We start from the raw sequence: 26,451 nt of genomic DNA, 5'->3' as shown, positions 1-26,451 counted from the left end.
GGCGCGACAAAGGTTGCACACCACTGTTCGACGGTCGTCAGGCGTCTCTGTGAAAAACTGCCAGACCTTAGAGCACCTCGGCCTCTGCAGGGTGGCATGGCGCGAGGGGGCGCTTTGGGAAACACTTGGTGGATTATTCGGTCTGGCCCTGCCTCTACCCCTGGCCCTGGCCACCGCACTGCCTCTTGCAACCTGCCCTGCTGATGCCCTTGCCTCCCCCTCTGAAGACCTGTCCTCCTGAGTAGGCGTTGCACACCAGGTGGGGTCAGTCACCTCATCGTCCTGCTGCTCTTCCTCCGAATCCTCTGTGCGCTGCTCCCTTGGACTTACTGCCCTCACTACTACCTCACTGCAAGACAACTGTGTCTGATCGTCATCGTCCTCCTCACCCACAGAAAGTTGTTGAGACAGTTGGCGGAAGTCCCCAGCCTCTTCCCCCGGACCCCGGGAACTTTCGAATGGCTGGGCATCAGTGACGATAAACTCCTCTGGTGGGAGAGGAACCACTCCTGCCCAATCTAAGCAGGGGCCCGAGAACGGTTCCTGGGAGTGTTCCCGCTCCTGAGCAGGTGTTATTGTAGTGGAGTGAGGAGGCTGGGAGGAAGGAGGAGCAGCAGACAGAGGATTCGGATTTGCAGTACTGGACGGCGCAAAACTGTGGGTGGATGATAGCTTGCTCGAAGCACTTTCTGCCATCCAGGACAGGACCTGCTCACACTGCTCATTTTCTAATAACCGTCTCCCGCGTGGACCCATTAATTGGGCGATGAATGTGGGGACGCCAGAAACGTGCCTCTCTCCTAATCGCGCAGCAGTCGGCTGCGACACACCTGGATCAGGAGCTCGGCCTGTGCCCACACCCTCACTTGGCCCTCCGCGTCCTCGGCCACGTCCACGTCCTCTAGGCCTACCCCTACCCCTCAGCATGCTGTATTACCAGTGATTTGATTTCCCAGGCAGGAAATAAATTGGCGCAAGACTGCAGGCCAAATATAATGTCTTCGCTTTTTTGCAAAGGGAAGACCCCACTGCGTGTATTCAATGAAAAACAAGAAGTTTAATATCTGTGGTGTGGCCCTCAAAAAGTGTCACACAAGTATAGTGTAGCAGAGTTATTAACTCTAGCAGAGCAGGTATTTGCCAGTCAGGAAAGACAATGGCGCTAGGCTGCAGTAAAGCGTAGCTGGTTGCGTCTGATTTTTGTACGTTGTACACGCAGCACACACGTACACGGAGACCTTAGGACTGACACAGGCAGGCCAAATATAATTTTTTTCCTTTTTAGCTTAGGGAAGGACCCACTGCGTCTATTCAATGAATAATGTATGTCTTCTGGCCCTGCCTACACAATTCTATCCCTGTAGTATTAATGCCGGGTGCAATGCTCTGCACAGCCGGTTTTGAGAGAAAAAAAAATGCAACACTGCTAACAGCAGCCTGCACAGTACTGCACACGGATAGAAGTGGCCCTAGAAAGGACCGTTGGGGTTCTTGAAGCCTACACTAACTCCTAACACTCTCCCTGCCTAACCCCCACTTCTGTCCCTATTGCAGGGCGCAATGCTCTGCAGATCCAATTTTGGACAAAAAAAAAAAATACAGTGCTAACACAGTACTGCACACTAGTAGATGTGGCCCTGAGAAGGACCGTTGGGGTTCTTGAAGCCTACACTAACTCCTAACGCTCTCCCTACAGCAGCTCCAGCACGATAGTACTTTCCCTCAGCTAAGTCATAAGGCATCTGAGCCGAGCCGCGGGAGGGGCCGACTTTTATACTCGGGTGACACCTGATCTCGCCAGCCACTCACAGCAGGGGGGTGGTATAGGGCTTGAACGTCACAGGGGGATGTTGTAATGCCTTCCCTGTCTTTCTATTGGCCAGAAAAGCGCGCTAACGTCTCAGAGAGGAAACTGAAAGTAACCAGAACACCGCGTGGTACTCGTTACGAGTAACGAGCATCCCGAACACCCTAATATTCGCACGAATATCAAGCTCGGACGAGTACGTTCGCTCATCTCTACTCAAGAGGCTTAGTGTGGCCTATAAACATCTCAGGGGACACAGTGGAGCATTATAATGATTTCAGGGGCACAGAAGGGCCTTGGGGGCAGCAGGGGCCTATAAATGACTCTGGGGGCATAGATTGTTTAGGGGCCCAGTGGGGGCCTTATTACTAGCCTGGGGACATGGTGATGCCTTACTATTGACTCCGGGGGAACAGTGTAGCCTTACTCATGCTCAGGGGCAAAATGGGGTCTGTAAATGATTCGGTGAGCACAGTGGGCACAATAATTCAATGGCAGAGTGGGGTCTATAAATGACTCAGGAGGCACAGGTAGGCCTATGAATTACACAGTGGGGCCTTATTAATGACTCAGTGGCCACGGCAGTGTCTTTTTCATGGCTCAGGGGCACTGTGGGGGCCTGTAAATAACTCAGGGGACTCAGAGGAGCATTATTTATGACTCAACAGACACAGATTTTATAGCGAGATTTCAAACCTCTCAGGGTTGTTCCTCAGGATTATGTCTGAGGAAGAACCCTGAGAGGTTGGAAAGCTTGGTATAACATCACGTATTTTTGTTAGCCATTAAAAGGTATCATATCTACTAGATTACTTGGTTTCTTTTGCTGGGAACAATCACATTTGGCACACAGTCACACCTCACTATTAACTCCTGGACCTTATTAATTGCTCAGGAAAACAGTGGGGCCTATAAATGATTCAAGGTCAAAGTGGAACCTATAAATGACTCAGTGGGCACAAGTTGGTCTATGAATTACTTAGTGCAGTGTTCCCCAACCTGCAGTCCTCATGGACCACCAACAGGTCATGTTTTCAGGATTTCTTCAGTATTGCACAGGTGATGTAATTATTGTCGGTGCCTCAGACATTACCACCGTGTGTTCTGACCATAGGATATCCTGAAAACATGACTTGTTGGTGGTCAGGACAGGAGTTGGGGACCCTTGTCTTAGGGAGCACAATGAGGGCTTATTAATGACTCAGTGGGCACAGTGTGGCCTATAAATGACTCAGTAGGCACAGTGTGGCCAGTAAATGTCTCTGAGGGCACAGTGGAACTTTATGAATGACTGCAGGGGAACAGTAGAGCCTTACTGGTTACTCAGAGGTCACATTGAGATCTATAAATGACTCGAGGGCACAGTGGGACCCATAAATGATTCAGTGAGTGTAGTGGGGCCTTATTAGTGACTCAGAAAACTCAATGTGGCCTATAAATGTCTTGGGGCAAACCGTGGAGATTTAGTAATGACCTAAGGGGCACAATGTGGCCTACAAATAACTCAGAGGACACAGTAGAGCCAATAATTGACTCAAGCGGCACAATGGGACGTTATTAATAACTCTAGGGTCACAGTCGAGCATTACTAGTTGTCCAGGGGAACAGTGGGACCTGTAAATGACTCATTAGGCACAGTGGAACCTTATTACTGATTCAAGGGCAGAGCGGGGCACAGGTAGCCCTATAAATTACTCAGGGGTCTATAAAGGATGAAGAGAACACAACAGGTCCTATAAATGACTAAGAGGGAACAGCAGAGGCTATACATGACTAACGGGTCACACTCTGTCACCCGAAAACCCACTTAACCCTGCTGCAGGCCCTGTTGCTCCTCCCATCTCTCTAGCGTGTTCTGATGCGTCTCCATTCATGTGTATTATTAAACCATAATCTCTGATTCTTCTTTGCATGATACGCTATAATCTACATAATCAGCATTCTTTAACTAAATGACTAGTTAGCAGCGTATTAATATCTATTCTTCTATAACTCTGTTATGCAGAAAATGTGATATATAGGGGTTGCGGGTCACATGACTCACCTTTACTAGACTCCAAACAACAATAAAAAAACAAACCTCCATTGTCTGAAGGTCGTTAACAAACTCACAATATTGCTGTTCTAATGATTTCTGGGAGTTCTTTGCTATTTTAATACATGGGATTTACTATGGACTGTGACCTTCTCCATGTCTAAAAAGGATGACCTCGTTTGTCATGCAGTAAACATCAATATAAGGACCTAAGCAAATGAACGTGATATGTCACGATTTTGCACGTGGGATTATTTGTGCAGAGTTGGAGCAGATTTTGATGCCGAGTTTTGTACAGATCTGCAGCAAATTTCACTGCTGCAGTTGAAAATGTGAAATTTGCTGCGGATCCACATCAAAAGCAACATTAAAATGGTGAGGATCAGCACCAAAATTTGCAACATGTGCAGTAACTGCAGGTTACGTTCACACAGTGGGATTCACCATGGAAAATTGCAAGTGAACTCCGCCTCTAAAATTCACATAAAAATTTGTGTCTTTTTGACATAGAATCTACATATGGAGTTTGCCTTTTCAGGGCTCCTGCACACGGGCGATTTTGCACGCGTTTTCATGCACGCAAAATCGCTTGAGCAAACTGCAGACAACGGAAGTGTAAGGATTGTGCTGGCTGCGATCTGTTGTACCACATAAGTTTCTAGCAGCACAGCCCCACAGGTGTGGAATGATTGTGCTGACTGGGTCTGGTGTTCTCCTGCTAGCCAAACATCACCAGTCTGGTTGCAGATAAATATCCTCCCTCTGCAAGAGGAAGCTGGTTTCCCTTCACTTTAGGGTTTGTTGGTCTTGCATGCCTGTACATATGTTATGTGTTTGAACAGGGGCTAGCCAGTATTTGTGCAGGTGGCCAGACATTAGGTGTGGATTCCCTGTTATGTGTATATACTGTGAACAGTGTTATGTTCTGTATGTCTGTGCAGTTGTCTAGACATGAGGAGTGAACTGTCCTGTTCTATGTGGTTGTGTGTCCGGCATGCTAACCCTAGTGTGTTGCTGTGTGATTTGTGTGCCGGTCTGTTCTAGTTCTGTGTATTAACCCTTGAGGGATAGTCAGGACCGAGGTTCCAGCACGGGGCCGCCTTTATCGAGGCAAACGCCTTGCCTATTAGGTACAGTCCTTCCATTCTCCCTGCAGCTTGGGGTCAATTGTCTTCCTAGTGTAGGGACCGGCAAGACAACGAGGAGCCTTGATCGCGGCTTGCTGGCTAAAGTATTTTGGCCAATATATGAACCAATACCTTGTACATTTATTACAGCAATTCCATCAGTTATGTTATGTTGTATACATTGTGTTGGTATTTGTTTTCTGGTGCTGCTCAAAATGTGGTGTCTTTGCATGCAGTTGTTGGAGTGAGTTCCCCCGTATTTTTTTGAAGACGGTTTGTACACGTGCTGTTCTGGGGTGGTTCACTCAGTAGTGTGTGGTACGGTAACCGTACAGGTGCATTTCACTTGCAGGTTTCTCCTTTTCCCTTAGCAGGTGCAGCCTCCAAGCTTTGGATGTTCTTGTGCATGGTGCGGGCTGGTGATGCCGGCCACGGTGTTCCTTGTAGTCCAGATGGGTGATGCCTGGTGTCCCTTCCCCTTGTACAATGGGTGTGGTGGCTCCACAGCTTGTGGTTGTATTGGTAGCATGCATGACTTCTGAGTAGTGTTCATATATTATGTTGGTATGTGGTGTTATGTATAATGTGATAGTTTATGTCTGGGGAACACAATACCGGATTCGCGTCCGTGCTGCGGTGAGGTGTGCCTAGCAGACGTAATATAATTACCAGCCTACTACCGTTTGCACCAGAGTGCTGTGATATGTACCTGTGTGTATTCTCTTTCCCTTGCTGACTAGTTGGCGTCCACATCAGGCCTGTACAGATAAGTCCTGTGCACATTAAGTCAGTAGGGAGGGTTGCCATTTTTACCCTCTGGACTAGTGCACTTTTCTTTGCAGGCTACTATGACTGAGGCCAGTTCTGTAAAGCGCAGTGGTGCTATTTTCAGGTGCACTATTTGTTACTCTCTCCCATTTTGCCAGCTTTGCCTTGATGTCAGGACCTTTATAAATAAGTCGTGTACACGTGCGCGGTTTGGAGGAGTTACTGTATTTTTTTTATGTTTTAAGGGTCCAGAGGCCCCTTTTCTAAGAGGAGGTACTGTAAGGGTTGTGCTGGCTGGGATCTGTTGTACCACATAGGTTTCTAGCAGCACAGCCCCACAGGTGTGGAATGATTGAGCTGGCTGGGTGTGGTGTTCTCCTGCTAGCCAATCACCACCGGTTTGGATGCAGATAAATATCCTCCCTCTGCAAGAGCAAGCTGGTTTCCCTTCACTCTAGGGTTTGTTGGTTTTGCATGCCTGTACATGTGTTATGTGAGTGAACAGGGGCTTGTCCAGTGTTTGGGAGGTGGCCAGACATTAGGTGTGGATAGCCCTCTTTTGTGTATATGGTGTGAATAGTGTCATATTCTATATGTCTGTGCAGTTGTCTAGACATGAGGAGTGAACTGACCTGTTCTATGTGGTTGTGTGTCTGGCATGCTAACCCTAGTGTGTTGCTGTGTGAATTGTGTTCTGTGTTCCGGTCTGTTCTGGTTCCGTGCATTAACCCTTGAGGAATAGTCAGGACAGAGGTTTCAGTGCGGGGCCGCCTTTATCGAGGCGACCGCCTTGCTTATTACGTAGGGTCCTGCCATTCTCCCTGCAGCTTGGGGTCAGGTGTATTGCTAGTGTAGGAACTCGCAAGCCAACAAGGAGCCTTGATCACGGCTTGCGGGCTTACATTTTTGGCCAATATACAAACTAATACCTCGTACTTTTATAGCTGTAATATCTGCTTATGTGTGCAGGTATGCATGGCGGGTGTGTGTCGTCAGTCAGTTCCTGTTTGTGTCCTGGTCACGTTTGTGTGGGCCTGGTGTTTGTTTGCCCACACAAACGTAACAAGAACCTATTGATTTCATTGGGTTCCCTCACATTGAGCCTTTTTGTACCCTCATTTCCGTTGTGCGTAAAAATACTCAATATGCTCTATTTGTGCTCAAAGGCTTAATAGGAATCTATGAGGGTGCACACCCCTTCTGCATGAAATTGAGCGCATAACTGCGGGATTTTGTTGTGTTCATTTCTAACACCAGTGACTAACTAGGCCGCTGATCCGGTTCAAAAATGTACAGTAAAATGTGCGGGGACATGCGCAAAAGCAAATGATCGTGCTCCATTCAGAGCGCAATCATGTCATCCTCTTCAGAGTGCATGCATACGCAAAAATGATATTACTATGCGATGACACGTGCGTATCAGCCTCATTACTTCCATCTCAAAACCTTGTTCATGTGCAAATACGCTCCGTTGCGGCCAGTGTATTGGCACATGCTTGTCTGCCGAAGCCCTTGGGGCAGCTGCTAGAATGTTGCAACAGTAGATAGATTTACAAGACAAAAGTGGGCAAGATTGGGCAGTTCTACATCAATGCTGTCCATCTTGGCCCAGTTGGGCATGTGCCCTGGGTGTAACGCATAACATTCTGTCTTGGACAGTGTATTGAGCTGCACACTGAGCTTGCCACAGATGAAGACTAGTGACCAACTACAACTCTGCTAACGCTGATTGTGCACACATTATAGGCTGAGAATCTGAACTACAGTTTACTTACTTAAAGGTGTTTCTGTGACTTTACTAGGATAGGTCATCAGTAGTTAATCGGCGGGGGTCCGCCATCAATATAGGATCAGCTGTCAGTGGAGAGGGGGCTGACGGCCGCGTTCACATAGCAGAGTTTGGTATTACATTGAATGAAGCTGTGTTTGCAATGCTTAACCTGGGCTTCTGCAATACAGATGAACCGGTCTGCTTCTGGCTATGTCCCTAATGGAAGCTGGGGGTCTACTGCTGGGAAACCGCGCTGATCAACGTTTGATGACCTATTCTGGAGTTCTGGAAAACTTATTTAACTGACACCGATATACATGATGGTGCCCAGGGTGTAGCATGTGGCGGCAAATAACTCTTCAACTTAAACAAGATCTATTGGATCTTCCGCCTGCAAGATTTAATCCGGCAGGGTCTAAATGAGCAATTAAAGAAAATCTAGAAAGCCGTATCTTAATAGATCAAACAAATAGATCAGCGCCTCCTAAGGGTCCAAGCCAAAAAAAACTAAGTGGTGAATGAAAGATATGCACTTCTCTGGATAGAGAGTCCACCGGCACCTATATCTACGTTCTCCTTGATCCTCTACCTCTGGTTCCCAATCCAGCTCCCTGGAGAGTCGTCCTGGGGAATACAACCCGCTATGGTCTGGGATGAATGCGACTTGGTGAAGGAAAAAAGATCCCCACGCTCAGGAATCCAGAGAGATCAGGCGGAAACCCATATCTTTAAAGGGTTAATTTATTCATGCGACGCGTTTCAGCAATCTGCACTTGCCTTTTTCAAGCATGTGATACCTAAAATACATAAATACACTTATATATATATATACAGATAAATCCCCCTTCAGCCATAATGACGGCATACAGTCTGCTGTAGTAAAGGCTGGTTTATGAATGAAAGGGAATGGAATGCATACTGCGTTCCACCGGGGGAAAACAGTGACGTACATGGTCACATGATCGGGAAGTACTTCCCCCAATGACGCAGGGCTAGCCCCCGCACCGGCGTCCACCATGAGGTGCGGAAATGGGAGTGGATTTTAATTTATCTATATAGATAGATGTATTGATGTATTTTAGGTATCATATGCTTGAAAAAGGCAAGATTGCCGAAACGCGTCGCATGAATAAATTAACCCTTTAGAGATAGGGGTTTACGGCTGATCTGTCTGGATTCTGGAGCGCAGGGATCTTTATTCCTTCACCAGGTTGTATCTCAATAGATCATGTTTAGTCTTAATAAACCTCAATATCTTTATCAGATGTTTGCGGTTATTAACTAATTTACATGAATTCTCTTACTTGTATTTTACTGTTTAAAGGGGACTTTTTTGTCTCTCCTTTTGCTGTGTATGTTGTTTATATGGGTTTTCTATAAAGGAAATCCTTTGTGTTCTTTTTATATATGAGATACCAGGTAGTATCTCTATCAGTAGTTCTATCCACAGTCAGTAAGTAGCTCTTGACACGTTTATTATACCTGGGATTCGTTTTTTTATGATTGGGTGGTAAACACGCTGGTTTTCTGTGATAGTAAGAATGGAACGCAGAGATGCCTTCCACGTCATCCAATCTTGGAACGTATGTTGCGCTTCAGTGTACCATGTGGTCATGTCAATGGACTAACTCCTCCTCCCATGGCTCCCATGCTAATGAGGTTGGCATCCAGCGAGTGAGTACATTACAAATCTTGGTATTTGTGTAGCGCCAATGTATTACGCAGCGCTTTCAGGTAATTATTACTTATTACCCCCCACCAAGCTGGGTTCTCATTTTACTGACCTCAGAAGGATGGAAGGCTGAGTCAACCTTGAGCCGGCTACCTGAATCAAGCGGGCATTGAACTTAACATTGAGGCTCAACATTATATGTTATACATGTATGCAATTATATTGCTTGAAAAAAGCGTCAGCCGAAACGCATTGCAAATAAAGTTTCGTATATGGTACCTACTCTTGGAACTTTGCCTGACTGTTCTCGCATCCTATGAGCGCGGAATCTCCGTTTTTACCTTGAAGCCCCCGTTTGTGTTAGGGCTCACGTGATGAGGAAGCCTGTACTTGAGTCCTAGCTGTCTCTGCAGCCGTTGGATTGGATTGTGGATCGGGATGATGGGTCTTATATGCCGACTTGGATCTTAGGTGTGGGTGGGTCTCCTTGTCAGAAGGTTGTGCCCACCTTGCACCAGGTGAATGTATTATACAACCCTTTTTTACACTGTTTCACTATTTGACTTATTAAACTTAAACAAACCTAGTATAATGTATTAACTCTAAATATATGGATATTAATGTACAAACGAGATAACTATTCTGTATGCACTGCGAGAAGGAGGAAACATTGGAAATGTATATATAAATATAGTGCGTCTACTGCAGTGATGAGTCTGAGCCACCGGAGGGCCATAGTTCAGGGAAGTGGTCAGCAGTGTAGGGTTTTCTGCTGTAGGGGGCGCTCATTATGCTTCACCTGAGAGACCTTGTTACAAATAGGTGGAAGTCGGGCACTCAGGAGTGCCATCCGGGCTCCCAGTCTGGCTTACCACCTGAGAATAGACAGGCCATGCCCAATGGTGTATGAGATGCACCCTGTGCTGATACATGAGCTCCACTTGGATGGTAGAGAGGCTATTGACCACAAGGCAGAACCAGGAAGGAGACGTCCTCTGCGCTGGGAGAGTTACAAACAGAATGACTGCACGGCCATTAATACGGCTGGTAAAAAATAAATACCAGCCGGGTTGCAACCTTGGCATCGCCTCCCTGGTGTGCTGCAGATCGCCACATGAGGCAGCAGTCTCAGGTTGCCTCATGGTAGGGGTGCCCCTGCTGACACCCTCTGTATATGAAGCAGGCTCAGTACATGCATGCTGCCACAGGGAGTAGGTCTATGTCCTTGTAGAAAGCCCCTTTATCTTTTGTCTTTGCATGACAGGGACCATTGTGGTATGGACACAATCCATCATGGGGTTTATGAGAAGTCCGGCCTCCTGGCAGCGTCGTCTGCTTCCGCAGTCATACATTTTATTGAGCTCAGAAATATTTGCACAGAGCTGATGACAGTTTAGGTTTTTTTTTACCCTAAATACCCTGTTTCCCTGAAAATAAGACATAGCATGATTTTCCAGAATTTTTGAGGATGCAAAATGATTTTTTAGCCTTTTTGAGGATGTTTGAAATATAAGCCCTACTCCAAAATTAAGCCCTGCTAACAGCTAATTAAAAAAGTCAATTTAAATAGTGTCCAGGCAGCGATAAACCCTTTTGAACAAAAATTAATATAAGACACTGTCTTATTTTCGGGGAAACACGGTATTATATTATTTTACCAATTCCAATAACTTAACAAGCCAATAGGTGCCACATAGGTGCATGCAGAGTCCCGGAGAGAGCGGCACGGGATGACGACACAAAGGACTGAACCGACTTAAGTGATTATATAATTATACAGTTGCAGACCACTGGGGATTTACTGGATAACCCTGACAAGGATAAAAAGGAGGCTTGCATTATTAATGACGCTATTTTTTTTCTTGCTCAACCAAAAGGCACTTACTTTGAAAGCCATTCTCTGAAAAGATGTCAGGAGGATGATAAAATCCAGGCTTGCAGATGCATTTGTAGGCTCCGAGAACAAATCCGAGGCCCTTAATTGGTATACACTGAAAGAAAGAAAACAAGCCATGTAATGTATGCCGACTCGGAAGGACTTCAGAAAGCAGCCGCTCAGCATTCTCATACATATATAAGTCATGTCCAGGATGCTCCTCATGTGATTGGTACGACGCTCTTCAGTTGGATAAGTACAGATGTAGCAAACGTTAACTTGACATTGAATTCATTATGATGAGTAGAATGTGCTACAAGGCTGTAAATCGCGTTATCACGAGGCGTCCATCATGGTAACAATTGCTACATTTATGGGTGAGCTTGTTTGTAAACAGATGTAGCAAATGTTAAAGAGGTTGTCCCGCGGCAGCAAGTGGGTCTATACACTTCTGTATGGCCATATTAATGCACTTTGTAATGTACATTGTGCATTAATTATGAGCCATACAGAAGTTATACACTTACCTTCCCTGCGCTGGCGTCCTCGTCTCCATGGCTCCGACTAACTTTAGCGTCTAATCTCCCGATTAGACGCGCTTGTGCAGTCCGGTCTTCTCCCTTCTGAATGGGGCCGCTCGTGCCGGAGAGCTGGTCCTCGTAGCTCCGCCCCGTCACGTGTGCCGATTCCAGCCAATCAGGAGGCTGGAATCAACAATGGAGCGCACAGAGCCCACGGTGCACCATGGGAGAAGACCCGCGGTGCATCGTGGGTGAAGATCCTGGCGGCCATCTTAGCAAGGTAAGGAAGAAGTCGCCGCAGCGCGGGGATTCAGGTAAGTACTGAACCGTTTGTTTTTTTTTTATAACATGCATCGGGTTTGTCTCGCGCCGAACGGGGGGGCTATTGAAAAAAAAAAAACTGTTTCGGCGCGGGACAACCCCTTTAACTTGACATTTAGCCTGGGTTCACACGGGGCGGATTTGCTGCGGTTTGCCGTTGCATATCTGCACTGCAGCAAAACCGCTGTGTTTGCAGTGCAATGCAGGGCAAATGTGTTTGGGCAAAAAGCTGTTCTCGCAGAACGGATTTTTTCCGCACTACCGCAGTGCGGAAATGGAGTTGCGGCGCGTTTTTTCAAGACGCAGCATGTTAATTCTTTTGACTTTTCTGCAGCACTTTTTTGTCTTTAGACCTCTATGGACGCAGCAAAATCTGCAGAAAATGTACAATAAAATCCGCTAGACAAAAATAGTTTTTGCCGCAGAAGCAGTTCTTCTACGGCAAAACCTCGACAGAAAAACCGCAGCAAATTGGCCCCGTGTGAACCCAGCCTTAATGTGTTATGATAACTTAAGGTTGTTACACCAGAATTAGGCTCGGCGACACACGAACAGGCCGGATTTCGCATTTTGGGGCCCACAGCCCTGTGCCCAGCCAGCGGGCTATTGTACCTGTCATTTTTTAAATTGTGGATGGCCCGGAAGGCTCCCTATTAGAGATGAGCGAACGGACTTGTTTACGGCAATTACTTGATCGAGCATCGCTTTTTTCGAGTAACTGCCTACTCGGGTGAAAAGATTCGGGGGGCAGTGGTGGGCGGGGGGCGGCGTGGTGGAGCAGGGGGGAGCTCTCACCCCCCCCCCCCCCCCCCCCGCACTACCCTCTGCAACTCCCCGCTCACCCCCGGCGCCCCGCGAATCTTTTCGCCCGATTAGGCAGTTACTCGAAAAAAGCGATGCTCGATCGAGTAATTGCCCTAAACGAGTACATTCGCTCATCTGTACTCCCCGTCGGTCATGTGCAGTACAGTTTTTTTTTTCATTCCCCGTTGTCGCTAGGTGATGACGCGGGTACCTGCCACCTATCCACGATGTCCATTGCGGATGAGCCGCAGGTAGAACTGCTTCCATTGACTACATTAAAAGCCATCTGTGCGGAATCCACACGAAAATACAGCACGCTGTGATTTGTCCTCTGCTCGCAGAAATAGCGGTTCGTTTCCGCAAGTGTGTAGGAAAAAGCACTTTTACATAGCATGTAACGAGCGGTACTTGCTGTGGATCCGTGGAGTGGATGCTGACCGTGGATTCCGTAATGCAAATCTGTTCGTGTGCCACCGGCCTCACAAGTCATCTTCTATCCATAGGATATCCACAGATAAAGGATAACTTACTGATTGGTGGGGGTCTTACTGCTGAGATCCCCACTAATCCTGGGCTTCCCCTTTCTTCTCACTACAGGCTTGCTGCTCCCTACACAGTGAGGAGGAAACTGAATAGAATGATGGTCACACAAGCACGCTGCTACTCCATTTACGTTCAGAGGGACTACAAGAGGTAGTCGAGCGGTAAGCACTCGGTCAGCTCCAGTGAAATGAATATGGGATACCACTCCATTCATTTTAATGGGACTGACAAAATAGCTGAGCATAGAGCTCGTCTGTCTGCTCATTGAAATGATTGTAGCCATGGCCACGCATCCACTGTGCCACTCCATTCATTTCAATTGGGCTGCCGAAAATAGCCAAGTGTAGTGCTCGGCTCTCTGTCTGCCCCATTGAAATGAAAGCAGTCGCGGCCACATATATGCAATCAGCGGCCCATTCACTGCTATGTTAGGAAAATACAGAGGAGTAACCCAGCATTGTGAACTAGGGGTGACATGGATCCCATGTTCTCTGATCGATGGGGGTCCGATTGCTGGGACCCCCACCAATCTATCAGTTTTTCCCATCCAGTGGATTGGTGAAAACTTGTAATTTCGTCCACTAACCGGAATAAGCTAACTTTGCAGCTACAATTGTGCACAGTCCAGCATTATCTGACGAAGGAACATATAACCCCGAAACACATTATATTTTTCTGTTTATTAATAAAAAGGGTTCAAGCCTTGACTCTGCATTGTGTTTTTTCCCAATAAATTGGTTGTGCGAAATCCTGGTTTTCGATTTTGTTAAGTTTAACAACCAGATTGATATGATGGTGTCTGTTACTTTAAGAGCAGGAGGGAGCACAGCAAGCTGGTCTGTGAGGGGGACTAGGAATTGGACAGGGTGTGTGTGAGCAAGGGGGAGGAAGGACAGCAACGCTGTTGGTCCTGGAGCAGGGGATACTCCCCAAGAGCAGTTCTGGAAAAGAAAGCTAAGCCATCAGCGCACAAAGGAAAGTACAGTCGTGCAGAGACCTGTTTTGCTGTGTTCTGCTCTCTTCATCAGGCCTAAAAGTGCAGCGATACCGACCTGAAAAACAGGTAGCAAGAACGAGACTTACTAATAAGGATAATAATAGGATAAGCAGAATATCCGCCTACTTAATTTTGTCCCAATTGGCCTAACTGTGTCCCAGGAAATGGGAAGAACTTTATTCCACACATTCTGATACTCTAGTTATTTTCTTGATAATGCTCGGGATCGGAGACCATAACACATTCTCCTTTGGAATCCCAATATCGTGAATTCGAAAGCCATTTACAGGCTTGTTTGTTCACACTGCTATCTGGTTAATAAAGTTACACAAACGGCGCGATATCCGGTGATGAGAGTTTTCCCAGACAACTGTGGTGGGCTCAAGCAACGGCAGGGAATGGGGGACTACCCAGCCTTCACCTCAATCTACTTTCAGGATTGTAGGTGGGTCTGTTAAAAACAGAAGCTTGAATGCCGATGTGAACAGAGTCTAATTTTGCAGGCGCCGGGCCGTGATGGTTAACTGAAAATTGATTCTCTGAGTAACGCTCTATTCACACTTCAGCTCAGAATTTCTATATCTCTGTTCTCTTATGGAACAGAACTACAAAGAAAAACCAGCATGCCGAGTCTGTCTCTGACAGAAACCAGAGGAGCCTGATGGAAACCATTGACTACAATGGGTTCTGACCGTTTTCCGTCATTTGACCAGAAAAAAAAAATATTGGGGTATGCTGTGCTATTTCTTCCAGCACTTATTATGGAAACCATAACAGAAAGACAGATCTGAGATGTGAACAGAGCCTGCGGGTTCATTCATATTGGTGTCTGAGGTTCTGTTCAGAGCCTCTTGCAGATTTACATTAAAATCCATGATGAAATAGCTCGACACAAAGCTCTATTTCTTCCTGGAAAATGGCGGCAGGCATAACATAATCCAGAAGGACCTCATCATAGTAAATGGAGTCCATATGGTGCCGTTTGTGTCCAGCATGTATCAATCTGGACAGTGTGGATGGCCTCTAAGGAGTTAAAAATGTAGAAGCAAAGTCAAAATAGGCAATGTCCGAAAAGAGAAGATGATAATCCAGGAGAAGTAAGCAAATAATTAGGCTGAAGATGAAGTGGACAATGAGTAGAACATTAGCAAGATGTAGAGTGTAAACCACTACAAGTAGAAAGCAGTGGGATAGATTATACTGGTGCAGCGTCCCGTAAGGTGACTCCAGATACAGGGCATACATTGAGTAGCTGGAAGGGTAGAGGGGTCATGGTGGCACTTACTAGGCTCCCTCCCGGAGGGACACACGTAGCCTTGGCCAGAGCAGCACTGGGCCTCTTCCGGACACCCCTAGGAGAGGGATGGCCAATAAACATAAGAACAGGAGGTAACATTGTCACTGGTGACACCACCGTTCTATTACTCACCGGAATGACCCTCGGCAGTAAAGAAGCTTCAGACTGGATTAACATACCTCAGGCCCTGGGAACAGTCAGAGCCTGGAAAAACTTTACTGAATAACTTTGCAAAAATACACTTCGTAAAATACTGATGCAGGAAGACAGAAGATTAGAGGTCAGGGAGGAAGCTCAGGATGATACCAGTCCTGCAGTCCCAGTTATCTGCTAGGCACCACTCCTGGAAGGGGAAATCCCCAATAGAGGATAGGGGTAAGGTCACTCCACAGACACTCTCGTGGTACAGTACCTCTGCTTGATGAATTTGGTCTTTCTGTTTTCACGCTCTCTCTCTCAGTCTCTCCCCCTTTCTATTTGGTCCGTGGCATTTGGATCCTCAAGGTACCTCTCTTTCTCTTCCATTCTCTTCACTACATGAGGGTTAAAGATACCCCCATGTGGCTGGCACTCCACTCACCTCTACCATTGAAGAGGATGAACCTCTACCACACCCAAAACACTCATACTTATAGACTACACAAATCATGTGACTAGACAAATATTGATACATTGCAAGCATCTCCCAGTCTCATGCAAACATTAACCTCTGACTTGCTGCAACTGTGCAATACACATAACAAATGACAAGACAGTTTTTGCACAGAGCACATACAAAAGACATGACATGTATGACACTTATGGAGGGCCAGCAACATAGACTTCTGGCCACTACACTGGGGCATTTTGTTCTCTCATTGGTTGGGTACTAGCGGACAACTCTACTACAAAACATAGAAGGACACCTAGTCATTCCAGGTATCCACACAGGTACACTTTTTACAGCCATCATCTTGGAGGGGTCTTTTTGTAACGATAACCCCTTTATAAAAAGAAGACGACTTGTCAATCGACTTCGTTTAAAGCTTTATTTCATGGATCAATGATCGTGACTGAGCGTTTGTTAGAACACTTGTTGACCCAATCATTGCCCCGTGTAAACAGGTCAATGATCAACCAATGAAAGAGCAGGAGCTTACGCCTTTTGTGCAGCCAGAAGCAGCACATCTCCCCATGTGAATAAGAGATGTGCTGCTGACAGCAATGAAAATGCAAGAGTGACAAACAATTGTATGAATGGTTGTTTGTCCTCTATGAATCTCAATTGGATTGTGTAATAGGCCAGGTAAACGAGCACCTATCGGGATGAGTAGCACTTGTCAAATACCCTTATAAATGGAGTTCAGAGCAACGCTCCAGTTTGGCCAAACCAAGGTGGCCACACTGCTTCTTTGACTACCTGATGCCCATTGTGCTTTGGTAGTATATCTGTAATCTAGGACGCTACCTGCTGCCCTGACTGGCCAGAGATGCTCATGTGAATCGCACTGACTAATCAAAGCAGCATGTAGAGTCAGATTACTTGTGCACTACCAGTGCTCAGTGTCCTTCAGATAGGCAGAGAATGGCTATCGGGAAGATATGTGCCGCCCGGTCTTCCCCACATGTAGTATTCACTGCAGGGCAGGCCCTATTTTTTATCGGCCGTACAATTAATGGGCGAGAATCCCAATAGTGAAAACGAAACCACTGAAGTCCTATTGAAATCAGGGGTTTCGTTTTGTCCTGTTTTGCTGTCGTGATTATTATGGCGGTATAAAGAGGTAAAAGTACGCTCATCTGAATCCGCCCTAATCAGAAGAAAATAAATGTGAATGAAGATGATCTACTTTTAGACCATCTTGAATAAACATTGATCACCAGAGAGGAAGCAATATTGTTTAACCCATTAAGGACCAAGCACCGTAAATTTACGGCGCTTGGTCCTGGGCTTTAATCCCGGCCGATAGTAAATATACGGCAGGGGGAGGTGATTAAAGCCCCTGCTTCTGCAATCAATCAGAAGAAGGTCAGGTTGTCAGCTGTTAGGCACAGTCGATAACCTGAAGGAGAAGGGAGGAGGGGTTTTTAACTCCTTCTGCCTTCTCCTTTCCCGGTACACAGCACTCAATGAGCGCTATGTACTAACAAGTGAAAGTGGAAGTGTTTCTTCCACTATGTGAGCCAGCGATCACATGACCGCCGGAATTTCTTGTTACAGCAGAGCTGCAGGGTCCTATAAGACCCAGATCAGGTCTGGCAGTGACTACTGTCACTACAGGGGATGTTTTCCCCTGTAACTGGGGCTCCTATGGATGCTGCTCCTATGGATGCCCCAACTACAGTGGGAAAGTTTCAAATAAAAAAAAACATGCAAATATCCCCATTAGGGCACATAAGATGGTAAAAAAAATATTACATAAATAACCAAAACAAAATTGAAGAATTAAATAAAAATATATACACAAAAAAGGAAATAACCCAAAGCCAACACCAACCAAAACCGTCGCGGTATGCGTCCTGTAATCCAAAACCATACATAGTATATATCAAAACGACTGAAAGAGGAACCTATTCCCATATATTATTTTACTGTAAATATACTAATTTTTTAAAAAATAACTATAAAATGTTTTAAAAAAACATTTTAAAAAAAGATAATTTAAAAAAATCGCCCTATATGTCACAGAAAAAAAATGCTGCAAAAATAATTTTTGTAGCTGAAGGAAAAAAAATAGGGCAGTTAGACCACCACGTGGGTAAAATCCCTAAAAAGTGTCTGGTCCTTAAACAAACAGCATGGTCCTTAAGGGGTTAACATTTTGTGAACTTTATGTCCCCATGTAACAAGTCAAATAACAATAACCAATGGCAAAAGAAATATTATTTTCCCAACAATATCATTAATATTGATTGCAATTCTAATTAAAATAATGAACTAATTAATTGCAAAAACAATGAAAAAAGCTGCCCAGGATTTGCGCGTCACGGTTCCCATGGATATCCTAATTATTTGGCGAGCCAGCCAGGAATCATTACATATCATTAAGAGTAAGACTGATAATTAGAGGTCTATAAACAATAACAGAAAGCTGCTAACATAGACCACATGCAAGATAATGAGCAGAATGAAGACATCAGCAGTGAATACTTTGTATCTATCCTGTAGCCACCAGAACAACGGAGCAGATTTACTAATCCTGTCTAATATTTAGACAGTGTAAACACAGACCAGGCCGTGCGAAGACGTGAGACATTTATCGCAGCGGCTCACCTCTAGACGCGCCTAGCCAACTTTACACCACATTTTGTTTGGCTTAGGTGTGCTTTCACCCTCCCGGTTTTGCGCTATGCCCCACCCACGTCTTAAGTGTCTTGTCGTGCGTCCTAGTTCAGTCTTTCGGGGTTTGGTTATCTTTAGAGATGAGCGAGTATACTCCATAAGACAAACTACTCGAGCGAGTAGTGCCTTAGCCGAGTATCTCCCCGCTCGTCTCTAAAGATTCGGGTGCCGGCAGGGGGCGGGGAGCAGCGGGGGAGAGCGGGGAGGAACGGAGGGGAGATCTCTCTCTCCCCCCTGCTCACCGCCGCAACTCACCTGTCACCCGCGCCGGCAGCTGAATCTTTAGAGACGAGCGGGCAGGTACTCGAATAAGGCACTACTCGCTCGAGTAGTTTGCCTTATCGAGTATGCTCGCTCATCTCTAGTTATCTTGTCTCAAGCTTCCTGTCCGCAGGGGCCGATATTCCTACAGAACCATTTCATCACCTTGCGGTATTTACACCACGATTAATTGCCTCAGTTCTGAAGGCGATGAAGTCCAACGCACTACTAGATGGGGGTAATAAAGTGGCCTTTCAGTGTAAATGTATCTGCCTTGTGTTGTTTATGGAAATTATATTCCAGTTTGGCCAGCTATGAAGAGGAATTAGCAGGCTTCATTTCCTGAATGAATTGACTTGTTCTGTCGACATGTGGTTGACACTGAACACACTGCGATGAGGTAATACTTATCTCCACAGCCCACCAGTTTAGCCAACTGGCTGCTCAGTGGAAAGTAGAGCACATGTAGCTAACAAGGCCGGGGAGCGGAGAAGAATCCTCACTGTTACTATACTTAGCTCTGCTGACGTCGGCGCTCCTGGGCCCTGTGGACTTAAGCAGCCCGGTTAATACATTTTGGAGATATTAGATTTAGTAGCAGAGGATAGACTCTCGCAGGCTCCCTGGGCCTCGGTTATCAGTTATGCTCAAAGATTTCTGCAGCTTACTGAGCATTAAATAACTGAAGTCTAAAAGTCTTCTTATTATAACCATTTTCTGTGGAGGATACTGTAAACTTAGAGCAAGGATGACTTTTCAGAAAAAGCTGCTGTAACTCTGGTGCTCTGGACATCCAGAACTCTTTATAACTACCCTTAACTCGAAACAACGCTTCTGAACAGAGAACCCCCACTTATTAATTCTGTAGGAGACTATAACAAAATGGGTTTTCTAATCAAGACAACCGCTATAATCCAGTCTTTGTCAAAACACTCCGGCTTCTAGAAGTTGTCCTTTTGCTGCAAAACTTGTCCTGCGGTTCCATCTCAGCAGATCTGTAAATGATGAGAGTTGTGGTGATTAGATGAACGGTCTTGTCACCGGAGGCCCTAAAAGTGGTTCCCCCCGGCCTATAAGAGGCTCTCGGAGGCTCCTTGTGTGCAGTGACCTCTTCTTCCACTTGTAGAGCTTGTTGACCACTAGACGCCTCTACGACGCAGAGAAGAGATTTCAGCCCGTTACCAGAGGGGGGCGCATTATTGGGATGTGAGAAGCTGGATGGTCATATCGATGAATTGTCCCCCACCGGGCCATTCTGTCAAGCCTGTTAGTAGGTGTTGGGACCAGTGGATGGGGCACACAAGGAGACTGGGCTCAGAATGCCTTTAATAGACAACCAGCAGAGAGTAGCATCTGATCATTCGACAAGCAATGGCAGCTCCAACTGTTTCATTGTTTGTCATCTACACATAGGTGGCGCAATCATTACACAAGTATTGGGATGTGAGAAGCTGGATGGTCATACCGATGAATTGTCGTCTCCCTGCTGGGCCATTCTGACCAGAGTGTTAGGAGATGTTGGGACCAGTGGGTGGGGGCACACAAGGCGACCGGGCTCAGGATGCCCCTTACAAACCACCAGTAGAGAGGGGCATCTGGACAGACTGTTACGAGGTGTTGGGACCAGTGGATGTGTGAGGGCCCCCAAGGTGACCGGGCTCAGGATGCCCCTGACAGACCACCAATAGGGAGGATTGTCTGATCATCCAACAAGCACAAGCAGCTACAAGTGTTTTGTTATCTGCCATCCAAAGACAGGTGGTGCCATTGTTACACCCCTGTGTCTGTCGGAACCATTTCCTGGCTCTTGGCTGTTGGACATTTGGTCTCATGGTGCCTATTATGGGTACTGCCTTTGATACCCAGCATCACCTTTGTTTGCAGTGGTGTTGTGAACAATGAAATTAGACTATTACTTAGTGAACCGGGTTGTCTTCAGCAACAAATGCGGGATTAGTTTGGGTGCTGACGACGGCCATGTTCATGTTTGGAGACCTCGCGGTGAGCACTTGAATCCTGCCTTTGCTGTGGAGCGACACATTGCCCCCTGCTGGTGTGATGGTCTGGGGGGCCATCGCATACAACAGTCGGTCCCCCCATAGTAGTGGTATGAGGGGCAATGACAGCTCAGTGATATGTTCAGGACATCCTGCAGCCATATGTGTTCCTTTCATGGCGGCTTCCAAGAGTCAGCAGGATAATGCTCGGCCGCACACACAAGGGGGTCACAGGAGCCCCCAGAATATTGTCACACGTCTGTAGCTGCCTGGAAACCAGATTTATCGCCGATACAACATGTATGGGACCATCTGGAATGCCAACAGCCTATGAGTTTGCATGATCCAGAGGCTCAGTTACAGCTATATAGGGAGCAATAGGTACATCTCCATGCCTGCCTGTATTACATCTTGCATTGAAGCTAGAGGCCATACAACAGCGTACTAGAGCCTCCATGCCCACTGGTATCACATCTTTTATCCACCAAAGAATAAGGTCACTGCAGCATCAGGTGAAACTTGTAATAAAGCTTATCTTTATTCCTCCATGATAAAACAGCTGGCCACGTTGTGACCTGAACAGGACCTTATCAAGCTTGATAAAGACCTGTTCAGGTCAAAACGTCTCCAGCTGTTTTATCATGGAGGAATAAAGATAAGCTTTATTACAAGTTTCACCTGATGCTGCAGTGACCTTATTCTTTGGTGGATATCTTTGTTGGTCTTGATCCGGATCTGGTCTGGCTGTGCATCTCCCTCCCTAGTGAAGACTTGAATACCTGGATCCATTTATGCTGCTGATTACCTACTTATAGCCTATGACATCTTTTATCCAAGCTACAGGTTGCACAACAGGGTACTAGAGCCTCCATACCTGCCTGTATCACATCTTGTATCCAAGCTAGAGGTGGTACAACAGGGTACTAGAGCCTCCATACCTGCCTGTATCACATCTTGTATCCAAGCTAGAGGTGGTACAACAGGGTACTAGAGCCTCCATACCTGCCTGTATCACATCTTGTATCCAAGCTAGAGGTGATACAACAGGGTACTAGAGCCTCCATGCCCGCCCATATCACATCTTGTATCCAAGATAGAGGTGATACAACAGGGTACCAGGGCCCCCATGCCTGCCTGTATCACATCTTGTATCCAAGCTAAAGGTGATACAACAGGGTACTAGAGCCTCAATACCTGCTTGTATGACATCTTGTATCCAAGCTAGAAGTGGTACAACCAGGTACTAGAGCCTCCATGCCCGCCCAAATTACATCTTGTATCCAAGATACAGGTCACACAACATGATACTAGAGCCTCCATACCTGCCTGTATCATATCTTATATCCAGGCTAGAGATGGTACAACAGGGTACTAGAGCCTCCATGTCCTCCAGTATCACATCGTATATCCAAGCTAGAGGTGATACAACAGGATAATAGAGCTTCCATGTCTGCCTGTATTACATCTTATATCCAGGCTAGAGGCTGTACAACAGGGTACTAGAGCCTCCATGCCTCCCAGTATCACATCTTGTATCCAAGCTACAGGAGACACAACAGGGAACTTGAGCCCCTATGCCCCTGTATCACATCTTGTATTCAAGCTAGAGGCGGTACAACAGGGTACTAGAGCATCCATGCCTTCGTATCACATCTTGTATCCAAGCTAGAGGTGGTACAACGGGATACTAGAGCCTCCATGCCCCGTATCACATCTTGTATCCAAGCTAGAGGCAGTACAACATGGTACTAGAGCCTCCATGTCCACCTATATCACATCTTGCATTCAAGCTAGAGATGGTATAGCAAGGTACTAGAGCCTCCATGTCCATCCGTGTCACAACTTGTATCCAAGGTAGAGATGGTACAACAGGGTACTAGAGCCTCCATGCCCGCCCATATCACATCTTGTATCCAAGCTAGAGGTGGTACAACAGGGAACTAGAGCCTCCATGCCGGCCCGTATCACATCTTGTATCCAAGCTAGAGGTGGTACAATAGGGAACAAGAGCCTCTATGCCCACATGTATGACATCTTGTATCCAAGCTAGAGGCGGTACAACAGGGTACTAGAGCCTCCATGCCCCCCCCCCATAATACATTTTGTATCCAAGCTAGAGGCGGTACAACAGGGTACTAGAGCCTCCATGCCTGCCTGTATCACATCTTGTATCCAAGCTAGAGGCGGTACAACAGGGTACTAGAGCCTCCATGCCCCTTCCCCATATCACATCTTGTATCCAAGCTAGAGGCGGTACAACAGGGTACTAGAGCCTCCATGCCCGCCCATATCACATCTTGTATCCAAGCTAGAGGTGGTACAACAGGGAACTAGAGCCTCCATGCCGGCCCGTATCACATCTTGTATCCAAGCTAGAGGTGGTACAATAGGGAACAAGAGCCTCTATGCCCACATGTATGACATCTTGTATCCAAACTAGAGGCGGTACAACAGGGTACTAGAGCCTCCATGCCCCCCCCCCCCATATCACATCTTGTATCCAAGCTAGAGGCGGTACAACAGGGTACTAGAGCCTCCATGCCTGCCTGTATCACATCTTGTATCCAAGCTAGAGGCGGTACAACAGGGTACTAGAGCCTCCATGCCCCCCCCCCATATCACATCTTGTATCCAAGCTAGACGCAGTACAACAGAGTGCTAGAGCCTCCATGCCTGCCTGTATCACATCTTGTATCCAAGCTAGAGGCGGTACAACAGGGTACTAGAGCCTCCATGCCCCTTCCCCATATCACATCTTGTATCCAAGCTAGAGGCGGTACAACAGGGTACTAGAGCCTCCATGTCCTCCTGTATCACATCTTGTATCCAAGCTAGAGGTGGTACAACAGAGTACTAGAGCCTCCATGCCTGCCTGTATCACATCTTGTATCCAAGCTAGAGGCGGTACAACAGGGTACTAGAGCCTCCATGTCCTCCTGTATCACATCTTGTATCCAAGCTAGAGGTGGTACAACAGAGTACTAGAGCCTCCATGCCTGCCTGTATCACATCTTGTATCCAAGCTAGAGGCGGTACAACAGGGTACTAGAGCCTCCATGCCCCCCCCCCCCATATCACATCTTGTATCCAAGCTAGACGCAGTACAACAGAGTGCTAGAGCCTCCATGCCTGCCTGTATCACATCTTGTATCCAAGCTAGAGGCGGTACAACAGGGTACTAGAGCCTCCATGCCCCTTCCCCATATCACATCTTGTATCCAAGCTAGAGGCGGTACAACAGGGTACTAGAGCCTCCATGCCCGCCCATATCACATCTTGTATCCAAGCTAGAGGTGGTACAACAGGGAACTAGAGCCTCCATGCCGGCCCGTATCACATCTTGTATCCAAGCTAGAGGTGGTACAATAGGGAACAAGAGCCTCTATGCCCACATGTATGACATCTTGTATCCAAACTAGAGGCGGTACAACAGGGTACTAGAGCCTCCATGCCCCCCCCCCCCATATCACATCTTGTATCCAAGCTAGAGGCGGTACAACAGGGTACTAGAGCCTCCATGCCTGCCTGTATCACATCTTGTATCCAAGCTAGAGGCGGTACAACAGGGTACTAGAGCCTCCATGCCCCCCCCCCATATCACATCTTGTATCCAAGCTAGACGCAGTACAACAGAGTGCTAGAGCCTCCATGCCTGCCTGTATCACATCTTGTATCCAAGCTAGAGGCGGTACAACAGGGTACTAGAGCCTCCATGCCCCTTCCCCATATCACATCTTGTATCCAAGCTAGAGGCGGTACAACAGGGTACTAGAGCCTCCATGTCCTCCTGTATCACATCTTGTATCCAAGCTAGAGGTGGTACAACAGAGTACTAGAGCCTCCATGCCTGCCTGTATCACATCTTGTATCCAAGCTAGAGGCGGTACAACAGGGTACTAGAGCCTCCATGTCCTCCTGTATCACATCTTGTATCCAAGCTAGAGGTGGTACAACAGAGTACTAGAGCCTCCATGCCTGCCTGTATCACATCTTGTATCCAAGCTAGAGGCGGTACAACAGGGTACTAGAGCCTCCATGCCCCCCCCCCCCATATCACATCTTGTATCCAAGCTAGACGCAGTACAACAGAGTGCTAGAGCCTCCATGCCTGCCTGTATCACATCTTGTATCCAAGCTAGAGGCAGTACAACAGGGTACTAGAGCCTCCATGCCCCCCGTATCACATCTTGTATCCAAGCCAGAGGCGGTACAACAGGGTACTAGAGCCTCCATGCCCCCCCCCCCCATATCACATCTTGTATCCAAGCTAGACGCAGTACAACAGAGTGCTAGAGCCTCCATGCCTGCCTGTATCACATCTTGTATCCAAGCTAGAGGCAGTACAACAGGGTACTAGAGCCTCCATGCCCCCCGTATCACATCTTGTATCCAAGCCAGAGGCGGTACAACAGGGTACTAGAGCCTCCATGCCCCTTCCCCATATCACATCTTGTATCCAAGCTAGAGGCGGTACAACAGGGTACTCGAGCCTCTCTACAAGGAGTCAGTTCTCTACAACAAATGATGCTTTTGTCCGATATTGTAATCACTTATATCAGCGTTACAATCACTCAGAGGAAGTTTCATTTCTTCTAGGTGAGGGATGTTACCGGGAATTAGTGTATTTGTGATTTTTTTCGCAGATGGGTGATTGGGAAAACTTTTAAATACTTCTTGGGAATTTTTGGTCCTTTCTTCTCTAATCTTGTGACACAATGGATCTTTTTTATTTAATGGTGTGTGACAAATTAGTTAAGGTTCTCAGTTTAGTAACAGAAGGTCCAACCAGCTACAAAGCAGTTCCTGCTGCATCTCATTTGCCCGGACATAATTACTAATGCACAAAGGCAGATGGTAAGTGTAGCACCACGGAGACGTGGCAAAGATGAAGATGCTTATTTCATATAACAAGAGCGACCAGCTGTGTCAAATCAACAAATGCTTCAAGTCAGAAGATACAAAATGAAAACATTGTTAACTTTATTAAGAAGAAATCATGTGTTACCGCCGAAAATGATAAGACCAAAAATAGAGAGACTTATCACATAATTATATCAATCCCCATCATAGAAACGAAATCCATTTGGAAGCAGCGCAACGAGGAACTCGACATGTCACTGTAATCCTATTGAGCCCATGCACATGGCAAAGGAATCCCTGCTGTGCACCCATAAAGTGAATGTCCACTATATACACTGCTGGAAATCGAAAGTGCTTCATACAGAAGGAATTGGTGGAATTTCATGAAACATGATAGATACACAGAGTCACCCAGAATAAATCAGACAAATTACAATTAACCAGGCAAAGTTTATTACTGTTGGGTAGAGGT

General features: G+C 46.6%; 1 protein-coding gene across 1 annotated transcript in view; it reads right to left on the bottom strand.

Annotated features, from left to right (window-relative positions):
* Positions 1 to 26,451, bottom strand: part of GPR158 (G protein-coupled receptor 158) — a 266,743-nt gene that overhangs the window by 130,672 nt on the left and 109,620 nt on the right. The window contains exons 3-5 of the mRNA XM_066584562.1: positions 11,066 to 11,171; positions 891 to 899; positions 781 to 800 (exon numbers count right to left, since the gene is read on the bottom strand). Of these exons, the coding sequence (XP_066440659.1) occupies positions 781 to 800; positions 891 to 899; positions 11,066 to 11,171 (135 nt within the window). The remainder of the gene's footprint in view (positions 1 to 780; positions 801 to 890; positions 900 to 11,065; positions 11,172 to 26,451) is intronic.

This window comes from Eleutherodactylus coqui, chromosome 12 (genome assembly GCF_035609145.1).
Source record: "Eleutherodactylus coqui strain aEleCoq1 chromosome 12, aEleCoq1.hap1, whole genome shotgun sequence".
In the NCBI taxonomy this organism is placed as follows: domain Eukaryota; kingdom Metazoa; phylum Chordata; class Amphibia; order Anura; family Eleutherodactylidae; genus Eleutherodactylus; species Eleutherodactylus coqui.
The sequence above is the reverse complement of the archived record's forward strand: the minus strand, read 5'-3'. Positions and strand labels throughout refer to the sequence as shown.